This window comes from Simochromis diagramma, unplaced genomic scaffold (genome assembly GCF_900408965.1).
Source record: "Simochromis diagramma unplaced genomic scaffold, fSimDia1.1 OVJJ01000371.1, whole genome shotgun sequence".
NCBI lineage: Eukaryota > Metazoa > Chordata > Actinopteri > Cichliformes > Cichlidae > Simochromis > Simochromis diagramma.
In genome coordinates, this window is record NW_024386920.1 from 3879557 (window position 1) to 3905506 (window position 25950).

The window sequence follows — 25950 nt, forward strand, 5'->3', positions numbered from 1 at the left end:
ATCTGGATTTTCCTTTTCTTGCTGTGCTGACTATTTTCCAACTGATTATTTCATGTAGTGAAGAAGCACAAAGTATCTTGTTTTTATTTGTTTTTGTACCCAGACTGCTGTCAGTGCTGTGGGGCACCATACTGTTCCTTGGCTTCAGACTCACAGTATTACTGGTTTATTCCAAGGAGGAGTGTTTGAGTGGCACATCCCCTTCTTTATAGCTTCATAGGAGAAATAGAACAACCATTTTCTTGTCAGTCCATTAAAGAAGCACGACAAAACTAGCATTAGGACAAAAGCAAACTTACAAATAAATGATATCGTTTCTTTTTTCTTAATTTGCAAATACCTGAAGTGACACGTGTGAACTCAGCTTTTACCCACTGAGGATTAAGTCTGGCGATGACTCCAACCCCAATCCTAACCCTTACTCTAACAATAGGTTTAAGTCTAAGCAGTTAGGGAAACAAAGAAAGTAATCATTTTAACTAATCTACATCAAAAAATGTTCACATTAAAATAAAAATCCATTTAGACTTTCTTGAAAACATAGGTTAGGAGTAACCTCCTATGACAACTTCAGAGTACTATTAGGTACTAATCAAGTACTACTTTTGCAGGACCAGGCTGTTTGAGATATAAACTGGAGTGTAAATGTGGGACAGTCTCTTCTTCTTGTTGGTGGTCTTGCCATTCTGGTTGTGATACTGCCCAGAGTTCTATGCTAAACAAACACGACAAAACAGAAACCTTCACCTGTCTACAGGGAGTGCAGAATTATTAGGCAAATGAGTATTTTGTCCACATCATCCTCTTCGTGCATGTTGTCTTACTCCAAGCTGTATAGGCTCGAAAGCCTACTACCAATTAAGCATATTAGGTGATGTGCATCTCTGTAATGAGAAGGGGTGTGGTCTAATGACATCAACACCCTATATCAGGTGTGCATAATTATTAGGCAACGTCCTTTCCTTTGGCAAAATGGGTCAAAAGAAGGACTTGACAGGCTCAGAAAAGTCAAAAATAGTGAGATATCTTGCAGAGGGATGCAGCAGTCTCAAAATTGCAAAGCTTCTGAAGCGTGATCATCGAACAATCAAGCGTTTCATTCAAAATAGTCAACAGGGTCGCAAGAAGCGTGTGGAAAAACCAAGGCGCAAAATAACTGCCTATGAACTGAGAAAAGTCAAGCGTGCAGCTGCCAAGATGCCACTTGCCACCAGTTTGGCCATATTTCAGAGCTGCAACATCACTGGAGTGCCCAAAAGCACAAGGTGTGCAATACTCAGAGACATGGCCAAGGTAAGAAAGGCTGAAAGACGACCACCACTGAACAAGACACACAAGCTGAAACGTCAAGACTGGGCCAAGAAATATCTCAAGACTGGTTTTTCTAAGGTTTTATGGACTGATGAAATGAGAGTGAGTCTTGATGGGCCAGATGGATGGGCCCATGGCTGGATTGGTAAAGGGCAGAGAGCTCCAGTACGACTCAGACGCCAGCAAGGTGGAGGTGGAGTACTGGTTTGGGCTGGTATCATCAAAGATGAGCTTGTGGGGCCTTTTCGGGTTGAGGATGGAGTCAAGCTCAACTCCCAGTCCTACTGCCAGTTTCTGGAAGACACCTTCTTCAAGCAGTGGTACAGGAAGAAGTCTGCATCCTTCAAGAAAAACATGATTTTCATGCAGGACAATGCTCCATCACACGCGTCCAAGTACTGCACAGCGTGGCTGGCAAGAAAGGGTATAAAAGAAGAAAAACTAATGACATGGCCACCTTGTTCACCTGATCTGAACCCCATTGAGAACCTGTGGTCCATCAGCAAATGTGAGATTTACAAGGAGGGAAAACAGTACACCTCTCTGAACAGTGTCTGGGAGGCTGTGGTTGCTGCTGCACGCAATGTTGATGGTGAACAGATCAAAACACTGACAGAATCCATGGATGGCAGGCTTTTGAGTGTCCTTGCAAAGAAAGGTGGCTATATTGGTCGCTGATTTGTTTTTGTTTTGTTTTTGAATGTCAGAAATGTATATTTGTGAATGTGGAGATGTTATATTGGTTTCACTGGTAAAAATAAATAATTGAAATGGGTATATATTTGTTTTTTGTTAAGTTGCCTAATAATTATGCACAGTAATAGTCACCTGCACACACAGATATCCCCCTAAAATAGCTAAAACTAAAAACAAACTAAAAACTACTTCCAAAAACATTCAGCTTTGATATTAATGAGTTTTTTGGGTTCATTGTGAACATGGTTGTTGTTCAATAATAAAATTATTCCTCAAAAATACAACTTGCCTAATAATTCTGCACTCCCTGTATGAGCTCTGGGCTTTTGGCCACCATCCCCTCTCCTAGTCTCCAAATCAACAAGAGGGTTAACTTAGTTTGCGTTACCTGTTTTGGTGCTCTGCATGTCTAGGAAGCCTGTGTATAAGGCTTCAGACAGTCTTCATGAAGCAAATGTTTCTGTTGTTTAAGATTTTTGGTACCGGTAGTTACATCAACGTTAACTTCCACCAGTGAACCCCTTGGCGATGGGGTTAGAAGTAGGTTAGGTTGGATTTTAGCTATGTTACACAATTAGAAGATGTTACTGTTCAAATCAACTCTAAATTTGGCCTGACAGCTTCTTCTCTTATAACGTCTCTATTTGGTTAATAGGTGACAATTCAATATAAAGGGGAAGATTCGAACCTAACCCTGACAAGTGCAACAGTATCGACTTCTTATACTTGTGCGGCTTTTCCATAAAACATTATTTAGAAGTTGAACTAGAAGCTCCTTTTTACTGAACACAAATCCTGATGTTAGGATGTCTCAGGAAGAAAAACTTGAAAGTTTAAAAAGTTCAAATAACTGCTTTCTATGTTGTATTGAGTTAGGGCATTATTTAGAGAGATTTAGGTGCTTCAAGATAACTTATTAGTTGTGAGAAATAAATCCATCCTTCAGGCAGAGGATTTAGTGTGAGAGTGCTGCTGCCAGTGTTTGTTGAAAATGCTCCAGGGTTCATGGGATCTGGTCATTATTGGTGCTGAGTGCCTTAGCAGACTTTTCATATGGCTTTGATGGAATACATCATAAAGGCTTTCAAGGAGCTGGACCGTGGCCTTTGTCACTGTATTTTACCGGCAATCATCTTTTTTGTCCTTGTGTGCCTCTAATTACAGTGACCTTCAGAAGATTTCTTCTGCATAGTCACTTTGTTTGATGACTTGCAGCTGATCTTCCTTTCTTTATTGATATAACAAGTAAGTCTTTAAAGTGGGTTTAATGCGGAGGAAAAGATTTTCCTTTATAATCAGCATTCTTCCAAATTTTATAAAGTTACTTCAGCAGAGACAAATCCCCCCCCCCCCCCCTTTTTTTTATTACCCTTTTAGAGTAGAACATAACTTTTTTATTGAAATCACCAGGTGTGTGCTGGCTCCCACTGTGTCTTTTCTTCACTGCTTAGATTAGCCAGCCACAAATAATGACGTGAATCTGCGGAGGAGACAGATCAGCCAGCAGAGTTCATATCTCGGAGACCTCCAGATTTGACTGCAGTGAAAAATGTGACCCCTTGTCAGAGTTGTTTAATGCTAAGGAAGACTTCCAGTTTTCCAAGGGAGTTTTGTCTCAGACTTCATTACCCAAGTTGTTTGCTAAGGGACACATCTGTTATCTGGGGTACAATAAAATCCTCCTTATGAATCAACCCTGATGCATATCTGCCCTGTTAGGTCAACACTGTTCTGGCAGATTGACATTCTGTTGGCTTACTGTTAATAAAGGGTCATATACTATTAGACTGTCAACCTCAACAACCAAAAAGATGAAAGTTTTCCACTTTGTTGGTCTGGCTTTCCAATATTAAACTAAAGCGATTCAATCCAGCCTGTGAAAAAGATCATTTTGCTTTCCTTTTCAACAGCTGGTTTTGTGGAAAGACAGCTGACAAATTAAAAAGAAAAACTCAAATCTTTTAACCCCTACAGTACAGACACCCAGCACCTTTGTTATGCTGTGGTGGCATTTTACAGGCGTGGTTTGGGTCATTAGAGAGAAAGGTCACAAATTACAAATTAGTACAAAGTTGGTCTGAATGACCAGCTTTGTTATATGATTTCAACTAGTTTATGGAACTATTCCTGTCTTATGTGGTGGCCTATCTCCTTATCAGTTTTTTTTCTTGAAGTTAGTTATTTGGAGTGAGGCCAGCAGACACCAATCAGCTACAGATTCTTTTGACAGAATACTTGTCAGTCAAAGTAGCCCTAAATCAACTCAAATTAATACTATTCAATTCAATTTACAACAGTAGTTGCCTTATGGTGCTTTATATTTTAAGGTAAAAACCCTACAATAAACTCCGGCTTATAGTGTACATTAAAAAAATCCAGTATATAGATAAATGACAGAATGAGTTATGACAGAATGCACATTTGTTATGAAGGGGCAAACTATACATACAGTAAAAGCCAAAAACTTCCTACTAGCCTCTAAATGTGTTATTTCATATTTTAAAGTTAGGTATTTTAACATGGAAGTATATGGCGATTGGGTCACTTTTGGATCTAAAACCAAGTGTCCATTTGTGGAACTGCAACTTTTTAAACTCTGCCTTGGCTTAAAATTTTCAGGAGGTTTCTGCAGAGCAAGCATAGTACTAGCACATGCATAGTTAATATGATATCTGAGTTTAAATTAAATTGACTAACTTTTCCATTCCTGACCTGTTAGTGTGGCTACAGAACAGAAAGGCAATACTAAAGAACAGATGGTAAAACTAAATGAGGAATTTGAGGGTTGACACTGCATGATAAGCAGAGTTTTCCTTTTTCTGATATTCAGACCAACTTTGGTACAAATGGATATAAACAGAAAATGCCACTGTTTACCGCCCAGTTACTGCTAATGGGAAATAAATGTGCCTTCCTGCAGCACTATCCAGATGCCCCAATTCTGCATGTGGAAAAACTTTCAGCCTGGATAGACTTTGGAGTTTCTGAGGCCTGAGGCGAACTGTGGGACAAAAGACTGGCAGGGAGAGATGAATGAGCAGTGTAAAGAAGAGGAGTGAGTAGGGTAAAGAGAAGCTAGGGAATAGAAGATTGACTTCAAGGGCAAGAGGGAGCAAGCAAATGAATGGAAGAACAAATTAGTCAGGAGTGATAAATTTTGACAGGAGTTGGAACTGGAAAGCCTGCGAAATAATGCTAGAGACACATTACTTTTGTAGTTGGAAGATATTTCTTGATGAAGTTTTTATATTTTCTCCTTTACTTTGCACCAGACACATTTACCTTATATGCAAAAGATGTCTGCTTTTAGGTTAGGAGGACAAAAAAACACAGCATCAGGAAATCACGCGGTAATTTAAAACTAGTAGCAATAACGAGCCCGGATAAATGGGATGGTTGCCAATTTGCAAGCACAAGACAGTGGTTATTGTAAAGACTGACATTCCCGTAGTCAGATATTAAATCAAATTTGCTCAAAGCACAGCTATGAAAAAGTGCAGCTTCTCAGGAGTGTTAGCATTTAAATAATCTGTGCAAAAAGATCCAGCAGATGAACCCGTAGCCTCCCCTTCCCTCTGGGGTTATCACTCATCTTACCCTGATGATGTTAAAAGGATGGCTGTCAGTTAAATACCAGGCATCTGGCCTCAATGTGGCAATATTTTGAGCTTGAGACACTATACAACTATTGGCTGCATTTGGCACTGAGAAAGCCAACACAGCCAAAGACATGTAACCAGAGGGCTTTCCTGTTATGCTTTTGCCTAGTAACCATGTCCTCACATTACATTATAACTCTGTAATCACAGTCAACTGTCATTTCAATCTCTGGATGAATGAATAAGACCTAAAACAGCAGTGTAAACAGGAAATGTGCTGTGTTTCATAAAGTGACTTGGTTCTAGAGTTGGTATAATGAAAATCTGATATAGTCTCGAGTTATCTGTGTGTCTGAGTCACTGGCAGCTGCTTGTCAGATATGTGAGTGTTGGTGTTGGACATGAGCAGTGTCTGGTTGGGCAGCCTGGGCGAGCGCAGAGTCTCAGGCTTCTCCAGCTCTAGTGGGAGTAACATGAACAGAACTCTCTGTGCTGCCACTCTGCATAAGAACCCAGACCGCATTGTCAAAATAAAACAGTATAAATTCTCAGAAAGCCTATGTTTGTCTTTTTTTGTGGCTGGATATCTTTCATGATGGCATTGGCTTGTCCTGCCTCATATATCTGTGTCCACTGTTGGACGACTTTAAATTCAGTGTTATTCTAACTCTTTGTAAGTTAGGAAGGTCGTGTGTGATTTTAGCTGCACATTCTGTGGTTTAGAGGGGGATAAGTCATACACAGCACATGATTTTGTTTTTCCTGATACTTCCAATTATATATATGTTAGATATAATTAATGTTACATATTTATTCATTATAGTTTCTGCTGTGTTTTGACATAAATATACATCGTTATGTACAGGTAGCATGCTACATACCAAGGCTTTTACTTTCCTAAAAATAACTTAAAACAAAATATATGTGAGATACTGTTCTTTACTTGTATCACTCAAAAGAATAACATATATACATTAATGATACTCCTATCATGCTTCAGTACAGCCACCATATTCCTGTGGTAATCAGTTTCCACTGACAAGTTTGTTCTTGTCTTAATCACAGTACCATCTCCATTATTGATGTTAGCTCAAATAAGGAAATGCTTGGTCTTTGTGGGGTCTCAGTAACTTCATTAAAAAAAACAAAGGAAACCCCCCTATCAACACTTAAATGTAAAGCACAATACGCCTCTTTGTTCTTGCTAAGATGAATGCTGTGGCATTGTGGGGGACCATGTGGGCGTGGGCACACATGACATTTATGTCAATTATAACCGAGCGGAGAAAAGGCATTCTGACTTACTGCCCTTGTTTTTTCTATTCTCTGCTTGGGCTTTGAGGGTACAGCTGAGGGCTGCGTTTCTGTGGTAGAAAGGCACAACTTTACAGGCTTTTCTTTGGACCTGACATCCTACACCAACCACCATCCCTGTGGGACACCCTTGGATCCCCACCCGAGAAACTAGGGAGAACCACCTGTTTCTGGACTACAGCAAGGGAATAAAGCAGCAGAGGTAGCCTTTGTGGTGAAACAGCCTTGAGAGTGGACCGAATAGTGGCAATTTCAAAGGGGTCCTAGTACAGAGGAATGTTTGGATTCCAGCAGCTTATACCAGCACACCCATATGAATGGCTGATTGAGTGGGAGTGGAAGAACGAGATAAAAAAAAACAAAGAAGAAAGACAGGGCTGATAGATTAAGGAAGGAAAAGAATGGTGAGCAGAGCTGCAAATGTGTAAGGGAGGGGATCTGTAGGGTGAGTATAGACGAGAGCAACACCAGGGAGGGAATTACTACTGTCACTCCTCTTCAAACCCACCTGTAACAACCAGAACAGCTGTACACCCAGTCAAAGGAAGAGAAAAAGGCTCAGTTAAGCCTAGCTGTGGGACGGAAATACTGTTGGGCAAGCTGCGGCAGGTGAAGTTGGAAGCGTGTACGGTAGAGGAAGTACCACAGAGATGATGTCTAGGAGACGAAATCAGTGTCGTCACCCCATTTTTGATGACTCAGAGGAAGCCAATGGGAACCACGCAGAGAATGGACCAGAACCAGAACCTGAGGAACTGGATTGGGATAGCTATAGCACCACACTGGAGCACAGAATAGCAGCTGTGGGTAAAGCATACAATAAAGTAAAGCATATATTAGGCTAATTCTGGAGTATATATTGTGCTGGGAGAATTTGGGTTTTTTAAGATAACCGGTGTCTTCATAGCAGGAAAAGCACACAAGTTACTCTGTAGATATTTAAGTTCTCCAGTAAACACCACAAACTAAGGCAGGTAAATGTTAAAAATGCCAGTTGCCTGACATTTTATTCTTTATTTGTATATTTAATTATATTCCTTATTACTTATAATAATTATTTTATTGCTTATACCTCTGTGTCTCCTCCTGTGACATATGGTAAACTTGAGTTTAAGCTAAGTGAAGAATTTGAAACTAAGTATAAATAGTAAAAAAAAAAGTAATAGTGGCATATGTTCTCTTATAGTCTAGCAGTTGTGAATTACCAGGACAATTTTGTAGTTTTTGGCTTTTGGCTGTAGTTGGCTTTTGAGACTGTGTATGAAGTGGTAGAAAAGGTAAGAGATATTAGCAGCTCTTTTAAATGAATTTTGGGGGCTTTTTTGCACCTTAAATAACGCAGTAAATATAGACAAGAAAGCATGTAGAAGTTAAAGTTATCAAAAGTATAAACTGTTTGTTTTTTTTAAGTGACAGTCGTTGTGAAATGCTTAGATAGTATAAAAATATTAGCAGTAGTTCTAATAGCAATGCTAGCTAAAACGCCACTGCTGAGTTATAGCTAGCATAGCAGGACAAGCTTTAAATACTATTTCGTTTCAAAGGTAAACAAGGTATAACACTTAACAAATGTTGTTCTTTACAGAATTTTACATCTATATATATATATAAACACCCAGCACGCCCCTGCGGGCGGTTTATCCTTCAAGCTCGGGTCCTCTACCAGAGGCCTGGGAGCTTGAGGGTCCTGCGCAGTATCTTAGCTGTTCCCAGGACTGCGCTCTTCTGGACAGAGATCTCCGATGTTATTCCTGGGATCTGCTGGAGCCACTCGCCTAGCTTGGGAGTCACCGCACCTAGTGCTCCGATTACCACGGGGACCACCGTTACCTTCACCCTCCACATCCTCTCGAGCTCTTCTCTGAGCCCTTGGTATTTCTCCAGCTTCTCATGTTCCTTCTTCCTGATATTGCTGTCATTCGGAACCGCTACATCGATCACTACGGCCGTCTTCTTCTGTTTGTCTACCACCACTATGTCCGGTTGGTTAGCCTCCACCATTTTGTCCGTCTGTATTTGGAAGTCCCACAGGATCTTAGCTCGGTCATTCTCCACCACCCTTGGGGGCATCTCCCATTTTGACCTTGGGACTTCCAGGTTATACTCGGCACAGATGTTCCTGTACACTATGCCCGCCACTTGGTTATGGCGTTCCATGTATGCCTTGCCTGCTAGCATCTTGCACCCTGCTGTTATGTGCTGGATTGTCTCTGGGGCATCTTTACACAGCCTGCACCTGGGGTCTTGCCTGGTGTGATAGACCCCAGCCTCTATGGATCTTGTACTCAGAGCTTGTTCTTGTGCTGCCATGATTAGTGCCTCTGTGCTGTCTTTCAGTCCAGCTTTGTCCAGCCACTGGTAGGATTTCTGGATATCAGCCACCTCCTCTATCTGCCGGTGGTACATACCGTGCAGGGGCCTGTCCTTCCATGATGGTTCCTCGTCTCCCTCCTCTTTCTTGGGTTTCTGCTGCCTGAGGTATTCACTGAGCACTCGGTCAGTTGGGGCCATCTTCCCAATGTATTCTTGGATGTTCGTTGTCTCATCCTGGACTGTGGTGCTGACACTCAGCAGTCCCCGGCCCCCTTCCTTCCGCTTAGCGTACAGCCTCAGGGTGCTGGACTTGGGATGAAACCCTCCATGCATGGTAAGGAGCTTTCTTGTCTTTATGTCAGTGGCTTCTATCTCCTCCTTTGGCCAGCCTATTACCCCAGCAGGGTACCTGATCACAGGCAGGGCGTACGTGTTGATGGCCCGGATCTTGTTCTTACCATTCAGCTGACTCCTCAGGACTTGCCTGACCCTCTGCAGGTACTTGGTGGTTGCAGCTTTTCTAGCGGCCTCTTCATGGTTCCCATTCGCCTGCGGGATCCCCAGGTACTTGTCACTGTCCTCTATGTCTGCAATGTTGCCTTCTGGTAGTTCAATCCCCTCAGTTCTGACTACCTTCCCTCTCTTTGTTACCATCCGACTACACTTCTCCAGTCCGAACGACATTCCAATGTCATTGCTGTATAGCCTGGTAGTGTGGATCAGTGAATCGATGTCTCGTTCACTCTTGGCATACAGCTTGATGTCATCCATGTACAGGAGGTGGCTGACAACTGCTCCGTTCCGTAGTCGGTATCCGTAGCCAGTCTTGTTAATGATCTCACTGAGGGGGTTCAGGCCTATGCAGAACAGCAGTGGGGACAGAGCATCTCCTTGGTAGATCCCGCACTTGATGGCAACTTGTGCTATGGGCTTGGAGTTGGCCTCTAGTGTTGTGCGTCACTTCCCATTGAGTTCCTGATGAAGGCTCTTAGGGTCCCATTGATCTTGTACAATTCTAGGCATTCCAGTATCCAGCTGTGGGGCATTGAGTCATAGGCCTTCTTGTAATCAATCCAGGCAGTGCACAGGTTGGTCAGTCTGGTCTTGCAGTCTCGGCTGACTGTTCTGTCTACCAGTAGCTGGTGTTTTGCGCCTCTGGTATTCTTGCCAATTCCTTTCTGTGTCCCGCTCATGTATTGACCCATGTGCCTGTTCATCTTAGCCGATATGATGCCTGACAGGAGCTTCCATGTGGTACTGAGGCAGGTTATTGGTGGGTAGTTGGAGGGGACCGGTCCCTTCTTGGGGTCCTTGGGGATCAGGACCGTATATATATATATATATATATATATATATATGAACATTTTTTTTTTGTATCGAAAAAATATTGAACTGTGACACCAAAGTATCGAACCGAACCGTGAATTTTGTGTATCGTTTCACCCCTAATATATATATATATGTGCAACGATACACAAAATTCACGGTTCGGTTCGGTTCGATACTTTGGTGTCACGGTTCGATATTTTTTCGATACAAAAAAAAATGTTCATGCCTTTTTAATTTGTCATTTATTAAAATTATAAATATATATTTTAACTCAAAAGTACAGTTTTTAAATTTAACCCTAACCCTTGTGCGTGTTTTTTATTTTGACAGCGAATGCGCACCTGCGGACCACTTAGAATTAGAATAGAATAGAATTCAACATAGCCAGCCACAGAAATTATTTTGTCCATGAAACCATAAAGCTGCACTTTCTTTTTGCCTTATAGTCTGATTTGTCATAACTTTTCCGTTTTGTGGTAAGCTTTTCTTTGGCTGTCACTTCTTCACCCTGACCTGTCTTATTTGGCTCAGCAGAACTAAAATATATATCCTGCTGCTTTTACACACACACTCACATAACGCTCAGCGATTCTCTGCATCCTCTTACATGTTTAAGCTTGCTGCGGGAGATTTCACTCGTCATGTTTGCGTAGTAAGCTAACGATTGATAAGACGATGTCAGAGGAATTGGTGCGCAAATTATCATCACTCACCAATCAGTGCTGTCGCTCTCTATACACAGTTCGCGCGATTGCAAAGTGAAAGCAAAAAACAAGCGCAAATTCAAACGCATTTTAAATATGTCACATATTGACAGTGGCTCACCCATGCCAATGACATAATTACCCAGCTACATTTCCGAAAGAATGCAAAAGCATTGACATATATTTTTCCTTCCTACGATAGCCCGACGGGCAGGGCAGAGATAGATTTTGGTAGCCCGACTGGAAAAATCGCTAGCCCCGGGATGTCGGGCTAGCGATATTGCGAGCCCTGTATCTGATTGAGGAATCACTCATCTTTGGAAAAGAGAGTTTATTACAGAGAAATGGCTCTTTCCAAAATAAAAGCTATACTATACGCTTCTTCTGGGCTATATTCTCAGCAGCATATTAAACATATCAGGTCCCCATAAGGAGAATCATGTGCTAACGGCTGTCTAAATGACTCGGGTAAAGTTTGTAGCATGCATGCTTGTCGTTTTTGTCTGCTTCCACTTGTCTTTGCACTAGGATGATGTAAATGTGCAGTCATATTCGTTGTGTTCCCACTAGTGCTTTCAGGTTAATCTCGTTGAAATGACCTTAACGCCACAACACGGCAAATCTCCGTTAACGAGCTACCCCTGATCGCCCCGTGCATGGGGCTAGACGGCCAACACGTTAACGAGCTAACTGCGCTAACACACTAGTTCCCACCCATGTAATTGAGCATTGCATGGCACATCCAACATACTGTTTTACTTTAGTCCATGACGCGCTTACCTTCAGGGTCATACGTCACATGAAAACCAAAATAATTCCAAACGCCAGATCTGAATGAGGGTGGGGGAGGTTCAGTTTGCCATGTTGCAAGGAGAGCTTAACTTCTGTCTCGCTAGCTTGCCCTGCGCTCTTCCTTCTGATGATGCTGTCTGTGTTGAGCGCTCAGTGGATCTGCGCTCGACAGTGCAGCCTAGGCAGAGTAGTCGAACACAGATTCACTGAGCGCTCAACACAGACAGCATCGTCAGAAGGAAAGTTGATAAAATAAATTACAAATTTTGTATTGTACGATACATATGCGTACCGAACCGAAAGCATTGTATCGAACGGTTCAATATCGATACGAATATCGTTGCACCCCTAATATATATATTAAAATACATCATTGTAAGACAAGGATGTGTGTTTTATCATGGGGATTCTAGCTGGGCCTACCCTAGTTAGCTAAAAGCAACAGAAAAATGGATAGCGAAGAGTAAAATTTAAACGGGTAGATAACTGATAATAAGAGGTTGAAGGATGTAGCCTGTGAGGAACCAGCTATGAAGGACAGTATCGATGCCGTCTTGTTCCAGTAGCCCACTTCTCATCAGGGTGTCCTGGTTCCTCAACACCCGACATGGACCTTGTTAATCCGGGTAGGCTTGATTTAGTATAGGGGTTCTAGCTTAGGACCCTTATAATGATGGATTGGATTTATATAGCGCTTTTCAAGGCACCCAAAGCGCTTTACAATACCACTATTCATTCACTCTCACATTCATACACTGGTGAAGGCAAGCTACAGTTGTAGCCACAGCTGCCCTGGGGCAGACTGACAGAAGCGAGGCTGCCATATCGCGCCATCGGCCCCTCTGGCCAACACCAGTAGGCAAGTAGGGTAAAGTGTCTTGCCCAGGGACACAACGACCAGGACAGAGAGCCCAGGGATCGAACCGGCGACCTTCCGGTTACAGATGCGATTCCCAACCCCCTGAGCCACGGTCGCCCTTACTGGATAGAGACACCCGGGGCAGGAATCGGAGCCCTAGGCGCAGTGACTCCCAAGCTAGGTGAGTAGCTTTAGCAGATCCCAGGAACAACATCCAAGATCTCTGTCCAGAAGAACACAGTCCTAGGAACAGCTAAGATACAGCACAGGACCCTCAAGTTCCCAGGCCTCTGGTAGAGGACCTGAGCTTGAAAGATTGATGGCCCGCAGGGGCAAGAGGGGAATTTATATATACTTTTATAGTTTACAATGTATCGCAAAACAGTTTCTTTTGGTTTAAGAATTCAGTCTCCAGCACAACAGTATCTGATGGATGTTTGTACAATGCCAATGTTTTGTTTTGTTTTTACTGGTTTTAGCTTAAAGAAGGCCATTGATATTAAGCTCCCTTTTATAATTACATCTTAATTACAGTCCATTAAAAGACAATGGAATCACACTCATGATCTATCAATTTAAGGGATAATGTCAATTTAAGAGACTGCTACATAAATTTCTAATGTAGAAAATGCCAGTGCATTATGAAACCCAAGGGCAGGATGGTACTGTATCAAAAGATTTTTACAGAATTATAAGTACAGGTAGGACAAGCTATTGTATATTAATTACTGGTTGACTGAACAACCTCCTTCCTGCAGTTCTGTGTATTGCATATCTCACTATAGAAAAATGTATGTGCAAATTTGTTTGCACATACCCTTTGTGTGTTAAATAGGCTTGTATTCCATTCATACCTGGTAATACCTGTTTAGTAGTGACGAGGTAAAAGGGTTAAAGGTGCAAACAGCTTTGCACAGAAACTTGTGCGAGGAACTTAAAAAAAAGCACGGAAAGTCCTCCAACCAAGTACTTTTATGGAAATAAATGCAGATGGAAATGTGGTTGCTTGATCATTTCACAAATGCCCAGATATCTGGGTATGCTATTTGCTCATTTCTAAATGCCTTGCCCATGATGACTGGCCTATAAGAAAGTAACTGTAACAAAAGCAAAGCTCTCATAATATGGCCCTTTCACTACTGTTATGGATGGCAACTGATTAAGTGATCTGGTGTTTGGTAGAACTTGCTTATCTGGTTGGTAATACACGTGACCGTGTTACTTCTTAGCAGGACTATATTAAGGCAAGTGCACACTGACAGAGAGACGGTTCTTTGTGAAAGAGGATAAATTTCATCCTGTGGTAAGATTATCTTTGCATGAACGTCTTGAGGTTTGCTTCAGCTTCTTTAATTCAGCAAATCCCTTTATATTACATGTTTATCCTTAGCCTTTTACTAACAGTGTCAGCTTTTTCTTACCTTATCTTGCCCTTCTTTAAACTCCAGTGACACTGAGTTTGACAAAACTATTATGTTGCTGCATAAAAGATATTTTACAACTAGATTAGAAGTTGGTACAAGGTCTGAGGACTGTGCAAAAAACAGTAAAACTGGACAAAAAATATTATTCGTAGCATATCTGGCACAAAATGAAATCCAGCCAATGCAATAATCTCCATAATACAGATCTACAGATTCAGTCAGTTGAAAAGTAAGTGATTTAACTCTTAACCCCCAGGAGCAGGAGAGTGCCCAGGTATCTGAGCATCGCTGTGCCCAACTGGAGAAGGCAAGGCGTGAGCTGGAGCAGCAGCTGGAGGAGGAGGAGGTCTGCTCAGCCCAGCTGGCCCTTCACAGAGACAGGCTGGAGGCCGAGTGCAGCAGCCTCAGACGAGACCTGGAAGAGCTGGAGAGCGCTCTGACTGTAGCTGAAGAGGATAAACAGGTAGGGCATTTTTGGATCTTCGTGATATGATAATCTCTGGAACAAGGATTTTTGCGCAGAAAGAGAAGGACTGATTTGTAATATGGAAGGAGCATTTAGGAAGACGACAGATTGGCAGATGAAGGTACAGTTGTCATCCAGCTCTTTAATTCAAAACAAGCAGTAGCCAGGCAAGGAAACTAACAGACTGCAAGAAGCACTGAAGCCAGTGGATTTTGGCAAGTGGGAGGTGGATGGCTGGTGGTACACTTAATATGGTAACAGGCTGACTAAGTTAGACAGGTTAGCCAATCATAAAAGTAACAAAGTGAGGAAATAATATTGCCAGAAATGCACAAAGTCACTGATTACTAAATAAAGCATGATATAACTTCAAACCATGACAAGGTTATAGTTTCAAAAAGTAACACTAGGGCAGGGGTGGGCAATCTCAGTCCATGAGGGCCGGTGTCCCTGCAGGTTTTAGATCTCACCCTTGGTCAACACACCTGAATCACATGATTAGTTCGTTACCAGGCCTCTGGAGAACTTCAGAACTTCTAATTTAGCCATTTAAATCAGCTGTGTTGGTTCGAGGACACATCTCAAACCTGCAGGGACACCGGCCCTCGTGGACTGAGATTGCCCACCCCTGCACTAGGGCCATATGTCTGTCTGTGTAGGATCTCAGTTGTCCAGGTCATGGTAGTCTCAGGAGCTGGAAAAGTCTGGTTTTAAGAACTGAAGAAGCCTCTTGGACTCTAAAAAGTGCAGTCGCCTTCTTTTCAAATACAAGGACCATCACTTTTCCAAAATATTAAATCTGAATGTAATTTGTTTGAAATAATTAGCATTAAGTAGCATAGTGTTGACTGGTGGAACATTGAGCACCAGTACTGAAGAACCAGTCTGAAAAATAAAAACCAGAAAGCATAAAAAATGGAACTGAAACCCAAACAATGCGCATAGTTTCTGTTTTCAGTGAACATTTTTTCATCCATTATTATCTGTTTTAGAGAGATTCAGACATCTGTTCAATCCCTGACTCTGAACGGTTATGAAATGTTAATCATATTGTAGTTTGTCACAGTATTACCTGTTTCTATCCAGATCTCAGGTAAAACATCTTCCCACCAAGAGTGCTTGCACTCTTTTAGTTTTTTTTGTTTTTCCACGCTTTGCAGAAGCACGGTCTTCTCTGTGCAGAAACTAACAAGAAAGGGCTGTTCTGACACCTCCGTTACAGCCCCTGCCCCCCAAACCCTTTTATCTATTTCACTGAGGTGTATTAAAGGATTAGGATCCTATCTTTGTTCAGGAATGCTGCTAAAATGTGTTGCGCTCACAACACTGTGCGTGACAGTGAATTAAGATTTCTCTGGGTAGCAAAGCAGTGCTGAGTTGGAAATTTACTCTGAACAATTTGATCTGCTCCATGATATTATAAACTTGATCCTCTAGTTATATGATGATTTTTTTTTTGCTGAGTGGCCTCCCGTGTGGCAAAGATACAGTAAGAGGGAAATGTCAGGGGGCTCAGAGAAGAGAACAAGACCAGACTGGTTTGATGGCGCAAAGCTTTGAAAAAGAAAATGATGAGACCTCCTCTGATGCCACAATAATCTTTTAGCTGGACAAGATGTGAGTAGAAAGTTTTGACTCACCTGTTCACTCTGAAATTTGTTGAAAAACATGTTAGTGTCCACGTACCTCAGTCTGCTGCTTCGCCTTGTTTTGCACATTTTTAACTCTCACCTTTCTCTCTAAGAGAAGAGAAAGCTTTGATGTCTACTAGAAAGAGGGATCGTGACATCTGTTTCTGTCATGATAGGAGACAATTGTTTGATGGTGTGGCTGCAGTCACAGGCTACAGACTCAAACTGCTGTATTCACAAGCAATCATGGTTACATGCCCAAGCAAACAGCGGTAGCTACAGAGGGAGGGGTTTTAGCGGAGTTAGATAAGAACAAAATCTATGTATAGATAGTTTAGCTTGGTCATTTTTTGAATGAATAAAATATTATCTGATGTACAAAGTGGCAGATGTTAAAAATTGCTATTAAGTTACAACCTGTGTCTGTTTTCATAGCTGTCACACAGTGAGGTAAGGACGCTGTCAGAGCAGCTTTTTCAGAGGGACGAGGTGGTGCAGAAGCTGCAGAAGGAAAAGGAACATCTGGTGGAGCTCAGCCAGGTATGCTGTTAAGTGTATGATACTGATATACATACATACCTGGGCTAATGTCTATTAATAGCTAAGCTCCATAAAAACTAGAGTTTACATTTTCCATAATGCAAGTAAACTGCTTTTCTTTTTTTGGCCTCATAAATGCCCTCATGCCTAATATCTCTCCAAATCCACTCCTTTCATTTATAACATAGATTGGAAATCACAGCCAAGCAGAGACAAGGTTTATTTTGGTCATTTTTAGAGGACTTTATGGGTAATGATGGATACCTTAACCCGTTGCAACACTGTTAGTTTCCCAAAACTGATAAACTCCTCCAAAGCAACAGGGTTAGGGTTTGCACTATGCAACTGTTTTCACCCACTGAGTTGTATGAGAGATTAAAGGTGCCCTATGAAGGTTTCTTATTGCCCTAGAAGACATGTTTACATTCACTTTTGTTTACTTTGGCGTGTGGTTAGTGGCTCGGCTGCAGGGGAGGGGTGGAGCAGCGGGTTCAGGGTGCGGTTGCAGGGGAGGCTGACACACACCTGAGCTCCATCATCTTGTCATGGATCCCCAGTAAAAGATGTGCTGGGACATGAGGTGGGAGGTGTGTGTGCTACAAGCAGGGCAGCTGAAAAGTTGACCAGTGAAAAACACAGAGCAAATAAAAACGTGTGCGACTGCAAACGCTGTTGGTGTCAGGGCAGTTATTTCCACATTTACAAACTCTGATTATGTGTTCCTTTATTTTAGAAAATGCGTCGGACGTCATAAAACATTAACAAGATTGTTTAAAAAATATATATATTGTCTGCAGCTTAGATCACTGAAAATGACGACTCAACACCTCTTGTGTTCAGAAAGTGGTTAGGGTAGTCAGAAGGTAGTATGATATAGGATATTTTAACTTTCACCATTAATGAAAATCTTCCTGCCAACCAAACATTCCTCTTAGTCATATTATGATTCTGTCATATAACAAACTTTTGATATTTTCCATTTTATCTTCATCATATACTCAGTAATTATCCCAGATATCCCAGAATACCTGAGTATTGGTAACACACAATAAATTACCACGTAAATTAACATCAACAGAAGCACACACAAGAAGTACAGCAGTGTTCTTCAATCTTGGTCATATACGTGAGTCACCTGCACAGAAGGTTCTGACTTGCATCTGTAATCTTTACGTGTACAACACACGGACATAGATATCTAAATAAGTCACAGACCGATAAAATACTAGAATTTCCCACCAAATTAGAGAGCAAATTTGGTGGGTGGACTGTACTACACAGCAAGCAATATTATTTGTCAGGTAATTACGTTAAAATATTAAAAGATGTACCAACAGGACAAACATGTTTAACCAATCCAATTCATGTCCACAAAGTCTAGTTCACTAGTGGAAATCAAGCCTAGCCAACAGCATTTGGTTAATATTAATCCAGGCAGCCACGCCCCAGATTTTAAGTCTCAACAAAATGCAAACAGATTTCATTAAACGTGGAGCTATTTTATTAGAGATTAAAAATATTATTTGTACTAGGCTGTAAACATGTTATTCTTATGACTTGTTGGAAATCAATGGAGGTGATTCACTTTTACAGCCAGCCTCAATTGGCCATTACAGGCACACAAGCGTTTGCTCCTTTTTTCAGCCCATTTCCCATAATAGACCATAAATTTGTACATGAATAGATTATCTTTTGCACTTGAAGCAAATGTTCTAATCTCAAAGTATGCATGTGCACACTTTAAAAAATATCTGTTTGCATTTTATTGGAAAACATTTAAATTGTAAATTTAACTCTTCCGTTCCCAAAAGCATACAGGGACGCTCCACTGGCTGTTTGACTGAGAATAAAACATGAGTTTAGGAAAATGGAACCATATGGCCTGTGGACAGAAGTGGCACTCGTGATAAATGTGCTCTTCACCAGACACAGACCAGTCTCCTAGAAAAAAGAGAGAGATCTGAAGAATTCGCAGCCCTCAACAACCTCATCTTCCTTATGACAGCTATAAGAGGCCCTGTTTGCTAATTCCTCCCAGATGGTTCAACCAGTAGTAGCAGTCTTCTTCATTGTGTAATCCATGTGGACAATTTAGCATTAGTCCTCATTATGTTCCTACTGTTTGCTGAACATGTCTCAGATTATGGATTTGGCCTGGAATACAAGGAGACGCCTGTGGGAAAAAAAATTTAACACAAAGTGCACGCACTGCTGTTTGAGTGAGTTTAGTCTTCCTGTTTGATGCTTCGCTGCTTTTGCTCCCTGTTGATGAAAAGACAGATAAAAAACATCTCTTCTATCAGATCAAACTGAAGATGACTTCTGACATTTTCATGGTTAAACAAATAAATCATATCTTTCCAAAGTACAAATATGGCAGACAGATGGACATGAGACAGACATTTAAGGACACATGTGCAGTCCAGGCTCAGACATCTTTTATCACCCTCAACAGCAGGCCATTGAGGACCTGCAGAGTGAAGAGGAGAAAGTCAACCTGCTGACCAAAGAGAAAACCAAGTTGCAGATGCACACTGAAGATGTATGTACATATTTTTCAAATTGAACATATAGTTCATACCATATGCACTACACAAATGTTTTTTTTCAATATTTATTCTGTAATTTCTGAAATTTGCAATGTGTTATAGCTCAGTGCGTTTTCAAATTAAAATGCAGGACTGTTCCGTCTAATTCCTCCCAAACGTGCTCACCTGGGTGTAATTGTAGGCTGTAGGGTGCTCTTCCATGATGTAAAGCTGGTTAATGTCTTTGAATGTTTTGAGTCATTGTCTTACTGCAGGATGAAGGCCTGGCCAACCACGTTGGCTTTTAAACTGCTAAAATTCCAACAGCTATTCTATAATTTTGGACGTCTGTCATTTGTGTTAGATGGAAAACTATAAACTCACTGGAAAGTGTGTTAGGTAAACGTTGCTAGCACTGCGTTTAAGCCTTTTTTTTACCTTCAAAATTGCTCTCATGGTTCATGGCACATGGTTGCTGCAGATTGGTCAGCTGAACATCCATGATGCAAATCTGCCACCGATTACTCAGGAACTCAGGAGATCAAAGTGTGCAGAGAAAAGATACACGACAACCACCAACCTGAACTGTTGATACAAAGCAGGATGAACCCATCCTTTCCTGTTGTTTGTGACACATTCAGACCTTCCCATCCAAATGTATCAGCAGAAGTCAAGTAGTGTTATTTTATAAAATCTATAATATGTTAATAACTGATAAAACAATCTCTGATTTTATGAGACTACCTAGACTAGAGCTTTAACTGTAGACTCCATGATAACTTATTTTAAATATAAGGTCAGTGCCATTACACTGGTGTAACATTTGCATCCAACAGAAACACACATGTTGTACACATTAAAAGTAATAATAAGCTTATGAACCAACTATTCAACAGCAAAGTGAGGAATGGAAACTCATGGTTATTTAACTTAATTGTAACCCTGTTAGCCAATACAGCTTGGCAAAAACAGGGAAACACTGAAACATGTAATTTCACACATAAAAATTGTCAAATATAATAAATGGTGATTATAAAATATATTAAAAAGTGGCACAAAGCATTTCACTATTTGCAATTACAGTCAAGAAATATTGTTAAACCCTATTATTGAATCCGTCCTGTAACTTTCCTCGTGCTCAGTTGGAGTACCAGCTGGAACAGGAGCGCCATCAGCGTGCTGAGCTAGAGAAGAGCAGGAGGAGGCTGGAGGGGGACAGCAGATCTTCGCAGGACAGTCTGGGAGAGATGGAGAAGATGAGGAATGGTCTGGAAGACCTCATTAAAAGGTCAGTCAAAGACGCGCTGCATGCTTATAGCAAACTTTTCAGAGTAGATGGGAAAAAAGCCAGTCAGCCAAAGTACTGTTTGCTCCTGACACCAACAATTTGAGGCTAAAGCTACATTCTGTTAAATTCTGTTGGGAAATTTTGCAGAGATTTTCATAGTTTCACAGAGATCTTCAATGATCTTCCGACTTTTTTTCTAGTGTAACATTGAGGCTTGCATCTCAGGGGTCTGCTGAATCATCCTGCTAATTACTGAGTAGACTGTCTGTAAAGACTCTGTTGATTCCCAGAAGATAAATCCAAATGTCCTTGTTGATGCCCTTGTTTTATTGCTAGCATTACCAGAGGGTCAAAATGTTGGCTTTTATATTAAAATTGATTAACATAGACATTTAGACAATGAAAAATCCAAATAATTAACAGTTTTCTTAAAAACCAAAGTGAGACTGATATGTTTAACTGTTGTATTACTTAAGAAAATATGGTACAGATGTCCACAATTTCACCAGGACCTATAATTTTATTTCGGTCCACCATCATGAAAAGATTTTGAATCAGTTTTCTTAATTTATGCTAATTAGCATTAGCATATTTGTAATGCTCTGTGAGATTTTCTGTTTACTGTATCAGTTCCAAAATATTAAAAAGTTTGCAGTGTGCCTAATGGCTGAAGGTTTCTTGTACTATAATACAGTACTATATATTGTACTATAATACTGTGGTTGAAAATTATACAGGATATTGTTGTTATTTCCAGTTTGATCCTATTTGTAGTTTGTGGCTTCACTACCTCATGGTCACAGTGGCTAAACATTGTGTGTCTGTCCTGTGGGTGGGGGGATAATAGTCATTCAGAATGTTTTGAGCTATACAATAAAGCATATTTGTTCAAAGAAGAAGACACACAGGTAGTATTTCAGGTCAAATTTCTAGCTTGAGAAGCCTGGAGACTCTTGGAAAACATTAGCTTTCCAAAAGTCATTTATAGCATTAGCAATTTTAAAGCTCCAGCCTATTAAAGTCAGTACAACAGATATTTGATTCTTTGAGACTGTCTATAAGGTTAAATCAGTCAAAAGTGGTTAAAGAAAGGACATAAACAGGGCACCATTATTAACATACACATTTTCACAAACTGTGCATTTGTCACAGCCATCATGATGGGTGGTAAACCCGTCTCTAAAACATTTATATCAGCCTATCTAAGCCAGAAAACATGGGGTGAATTTTTTCCCCCCATTTAGACTATATGCAAGTGACAACAAGTCTTATCTACTGTTGTCTTTTAATAGTCCACTGAACTGGAACCTAAGCTGATCTGATCTACTATCCCAAGGGAGAGAGAGCCTGATGGACTTTGGAAAGTTTCTCACTCTTGTGTGCGGCTTATATCCTGAGGCAGCAGAGCTTGGACTCTATGAGACTACATTGTCCTTTTGCATCTCTTTTAAGGTGTATGTACCTCTAGGGATTCACTAAGATCCCAGCATGTTGTTATCTGCCCAGTGATATAAAAACAGATGTAATCATTCACTGTACCCTACCCTGCAGCAACAATCTACTGAAGGCAAAAGCCTCCTGTCAGAAAACAAAAGTACAGTGCGCACCTACAATATTGTCTCCGTAACAAAGTTAAAACTTGTTCTCTTTGGCACTAATAGTTGTGTGACCTTCTTGAACATTAACAAAGTGAGTGACTCACTTGTTGCTAAGATACTATGGTATTCAAACAGTACTTATTGTCAGAGGATATTAAATCTGCCACTCAGTATAACTTTAGTCCAGTGAAGCGTCACAGACATGGTGTTGCGATGTTGTCAAAGCACATACATATACAGAGCCTCACGTGCACGCCTCACAAATGTGACCAGAAGGTCAGATGGAGCAACCTTTTCATGTGACTGATACTCCTTTGATTTGCTGTTGATCATTGCGGCTTTTAAAGCACTATTTTTTGTGCCGTGTGAAACACATTAAAGAACATTGTTGTAATGTGTGTAATGTTTATATTTATCAGTAGTTCAGTTTTAGATGTCCAGCCCCAAAATCACGCAGTACCATGATGCTGCCTATATTAGCTAGTCCGGGGGGGTTTAAATGCAAGAGAAACTGTAGGGTTTTGGGAAACAGTTTTTGTGTTTTCTGAGCAAAAAACTTCCTCTATGCTCATTAATTTCAATTATACATTCCTTTTCTCATTAAAGGAAGGAGCTGGAGATCAGCAGTACCAGCTCCAAACTAGAAGAGGAGGAGGCACTTAACTTTGGACTGCAGAGGAAGACCAAGGAGCTACAGGTAAGTTTGCAGTTTGTTGTTTGTCTTCTGTCATTTAACACTAGCAGTCTTGTTTAACAATCGCATGGTGAGACCTAGCAGAAAGAAAAAAGAAATCACACACCCAAACAGGTGATATTAAATTTCACTTCAATTTTATTTATATTTATACAGCGCCAAATCACAACAAAAGTCACCTCAAGGCGCTTTATATTGTAAGGTAGAGCCTACAATAATACATAGAGAGAAAAACCCAACAATCATATGACCCCCTATGAGCAAGCACTTTGGCGACAGTGGGAAGGAAAAACTTCCTTTTAACAGGAAGAAACCTCCGGCAGAACCAGGCTCAGGGAGGGGCGGGGCCATCTGCTGCGACCGGTTGGGGTGAGAGAAGGAAGACAGGATAAAGACATGCTGTGGAAGAGAGACAGAGGTTAATAACAGATATGATTCAATGCAGAGAGGTCTATGAACACATAGTGAGTGAGAAAGGTGACTGAAGAAGAAACACTCAGTGCATCATGGGAATCCCCCAGCAGCCTGTGCCTATTGCAGCATAACTCAGGGTCACCTGATCCAGATATAAAGTGGTAGTTATCCATAGAAATCTAAAATCTTTCCTGCACCAGGCTGTAAATATGCTTTTCAGTGTTGTAAGGTTGAGCATTTTAAAATGGGAGTCTAGTTGGACTGACTCATTTTGGAGTCGCAAGTGTTCATTTTTGGCACTTCTGCTTTGACCTCTCTGCGTGCTTACAGTTTAGTTCACTCAGATTCAAATAAACCAAGTTATCATCATACTTGACTCTATGATATAGTATTATATAATATAACTGTTTGTGCTTTTTTTACATGACCAAGAAAAGCAGTCACGTCTTTGTTTGACCACTTAATGTTTTAGAAAGCAAAACAGTTCAAACAGATAAGTGTACAAATGTAAACCAGACTTTTGTGGCCCATGGCCTTACCCTTTGGTAATGATTTCTTGTTATCATCAATCATTTCTTAGCTATTTCCCAGAACAGGCTGAATGTGTCAGCTCAATGTGATGTTTCCACATTTGTTGCCAATGTCACTGACTCTGTCGCTCTTTCTGCTAGTAGCTGCAGCGCTGTTTACTGTCCATCACCTGTGGCTCACACACATACAAGCATCTGTTTACTCTTGCAAAAAGCTTTTTTCACTAATGTCACGTTCCTGATAAAATACTGGTAGCTAAGTTGACTGAGCTCATGCACAGCACTGCTGAAAGACATGTGGAGTCCTTCCTTATTGGTTTGATAGTCATCAGCCAGACAACGGGGCTGGTATGCTCCTTTCCTCTGCAGCCTTTAATTTCTGAAAATGTTCAAAGAGCTATAAAGAACTTTACGTGTCCTGTGTGCATATCGTGATGAAATTTGCTCAACACTGAGCTGGCTTATCAAGTTAGTCATTACTAATCAACACAGAAAAGGTCTTTTAGTTACCTTTATAATAGTAACTGTAATATTTAGTTGAAGTGGCTGTGGCTTTTGTAGACTGGCTTCTAAGTGGAGTTAAAAGCTGTTAAAACTGTTGTTTTACAAAGACAAACAGTGAGCTCAGCTGTAGGTTACAACACGGCAGAAAAAAGGCATTCCTGTCTTTTAGCAAAGCTGCTGGGCTCTGCTCTGTGATTGGAGCAGTCGCTTCAAGCTCCAAGCATGTCAGGAAATGGTTAGAACGCACTGGCTACATCAAAAATGAACTGGGTAGGTCAAGTTTATTATGATCTACCAGCATGCATTGACTTTTTGACTTCCAGGTGAATAATTACAAAGCATTATTACTGTTATAGTAGGCAGTAGATATTTACTATCAGCTGACAGTGACTCGGGGTTCAGAATGTTTTTACATCCTCTCATCTAGGCAAAGTGGATTAAATGCTAAAAAAACACCTTAATGTGTCTTATCACTAAATTTCACTTGAAGTATCAAAATTAAAAATACTTAGTCTGTGAGAAAATGTTATTGCTATATGATTCAAGAAGCTGTTTGTGAGTCTGGAGTTATGTGACCTGATTTCCCTGAGACAGGAGGATCTAGTGATGGTCTCCAGAGGTGGCAGCCAATGATTTTCTGGGCAGTGTTAATTACTCTTTGTACAGCCCTCCTGTTGTCACTCGTGACCCTGCCTACCACAACACCCAGCCAGTAGGAGAGGACGCTCTCCACTGAGGAACAATAGAAGGCCAGCAGCAGCTGGGACGGGGGCGCCGAGTCTAACTGATTGTTACCGGTTGGCGAGGAAATCTTTGATCCAGGACCAGGTGGCGAGGGGATGTGAAGGTGGTCCAGTCTTTTGCTGAGGATGTCTGGGATTATTTTGTTGAATGCTGAGCTGTAGTCCATGAAGAGCATCCTTACATTGCGCTCTGTAAAGGGTGATGGTGATGGCATCCTCCTTGGACCGATTTGCTCTTTAAGGAAACTGGTAGGGGTCGAGGGAGGAGGGCAGACAGTGTCTGATGTGCTGAGGCACTATCTGTTTGAGACACTTCACGACTACAGACGTGAGGGAGAGATAAAGGATGATAAAGAGTGAAAACCGTAAATCCCATCCACGACCACAAGTGCATCCACACTGCATATGCACATGAAGACACAGCAAAGTCATTTGGAAGTTTTGATGCTTTACGAGAAACAAAGATTTGTCGTTTAACTTTCAAAATAGTATTTCTCAACAAAAGATAGTGCTGCACCTCATTTGACTGTCGATGACAGGAAAAGGACTGCTGAGTTATCACACTGTAAACTTCTTTGGAAGTAAATCTTTCTCACTGCAGACATTTGGGCTTGTTACAGCAGGAGAAACACAGGTGCAGCTTGTAAGATTATCAATGGATTTAAATATTCCA

The 25950-nt window shown here is 41.0% G+C and overlaps 1 protein-coding gene across 4 annotated transcripts in view; it reads left to right on the top strand.

Moving 5' to 3' along the window:
• Positions 1–25950, top strand: part of LOC120736466 (myosin-16) — a 51442-nt gene that overhangs the window by 6694 nt on the left and 18798 nt on the right. For 2 of the 4 annotated variants that reach the window (XM_040036598.1, XM_040036597.1), the window contains exons 2-6: positions 14598–14804; positions 16874–16978; positions 19434–19520; positions 20649–20794; positions 22999–23089. In XM_040036598.1, the coding sequence (XP_039892532.1) occupies positions 14598–14804; positions 16874–16978; positions 19434–19520; positions 20649–20794; positions 22999–23089 (636 nt within the window). Of the gene's footprint in view, positions 1–3413; positions 7724–14597; positions 14805–16873; positions 16979–19433; positions 19521–20648; positions 20795–22998; positions 23090–25950 lie in introns of those variants that run through there. The other 2 variants (XM_040036596.1, XM_040036594.1) reach the window with 2 other exon arrangements.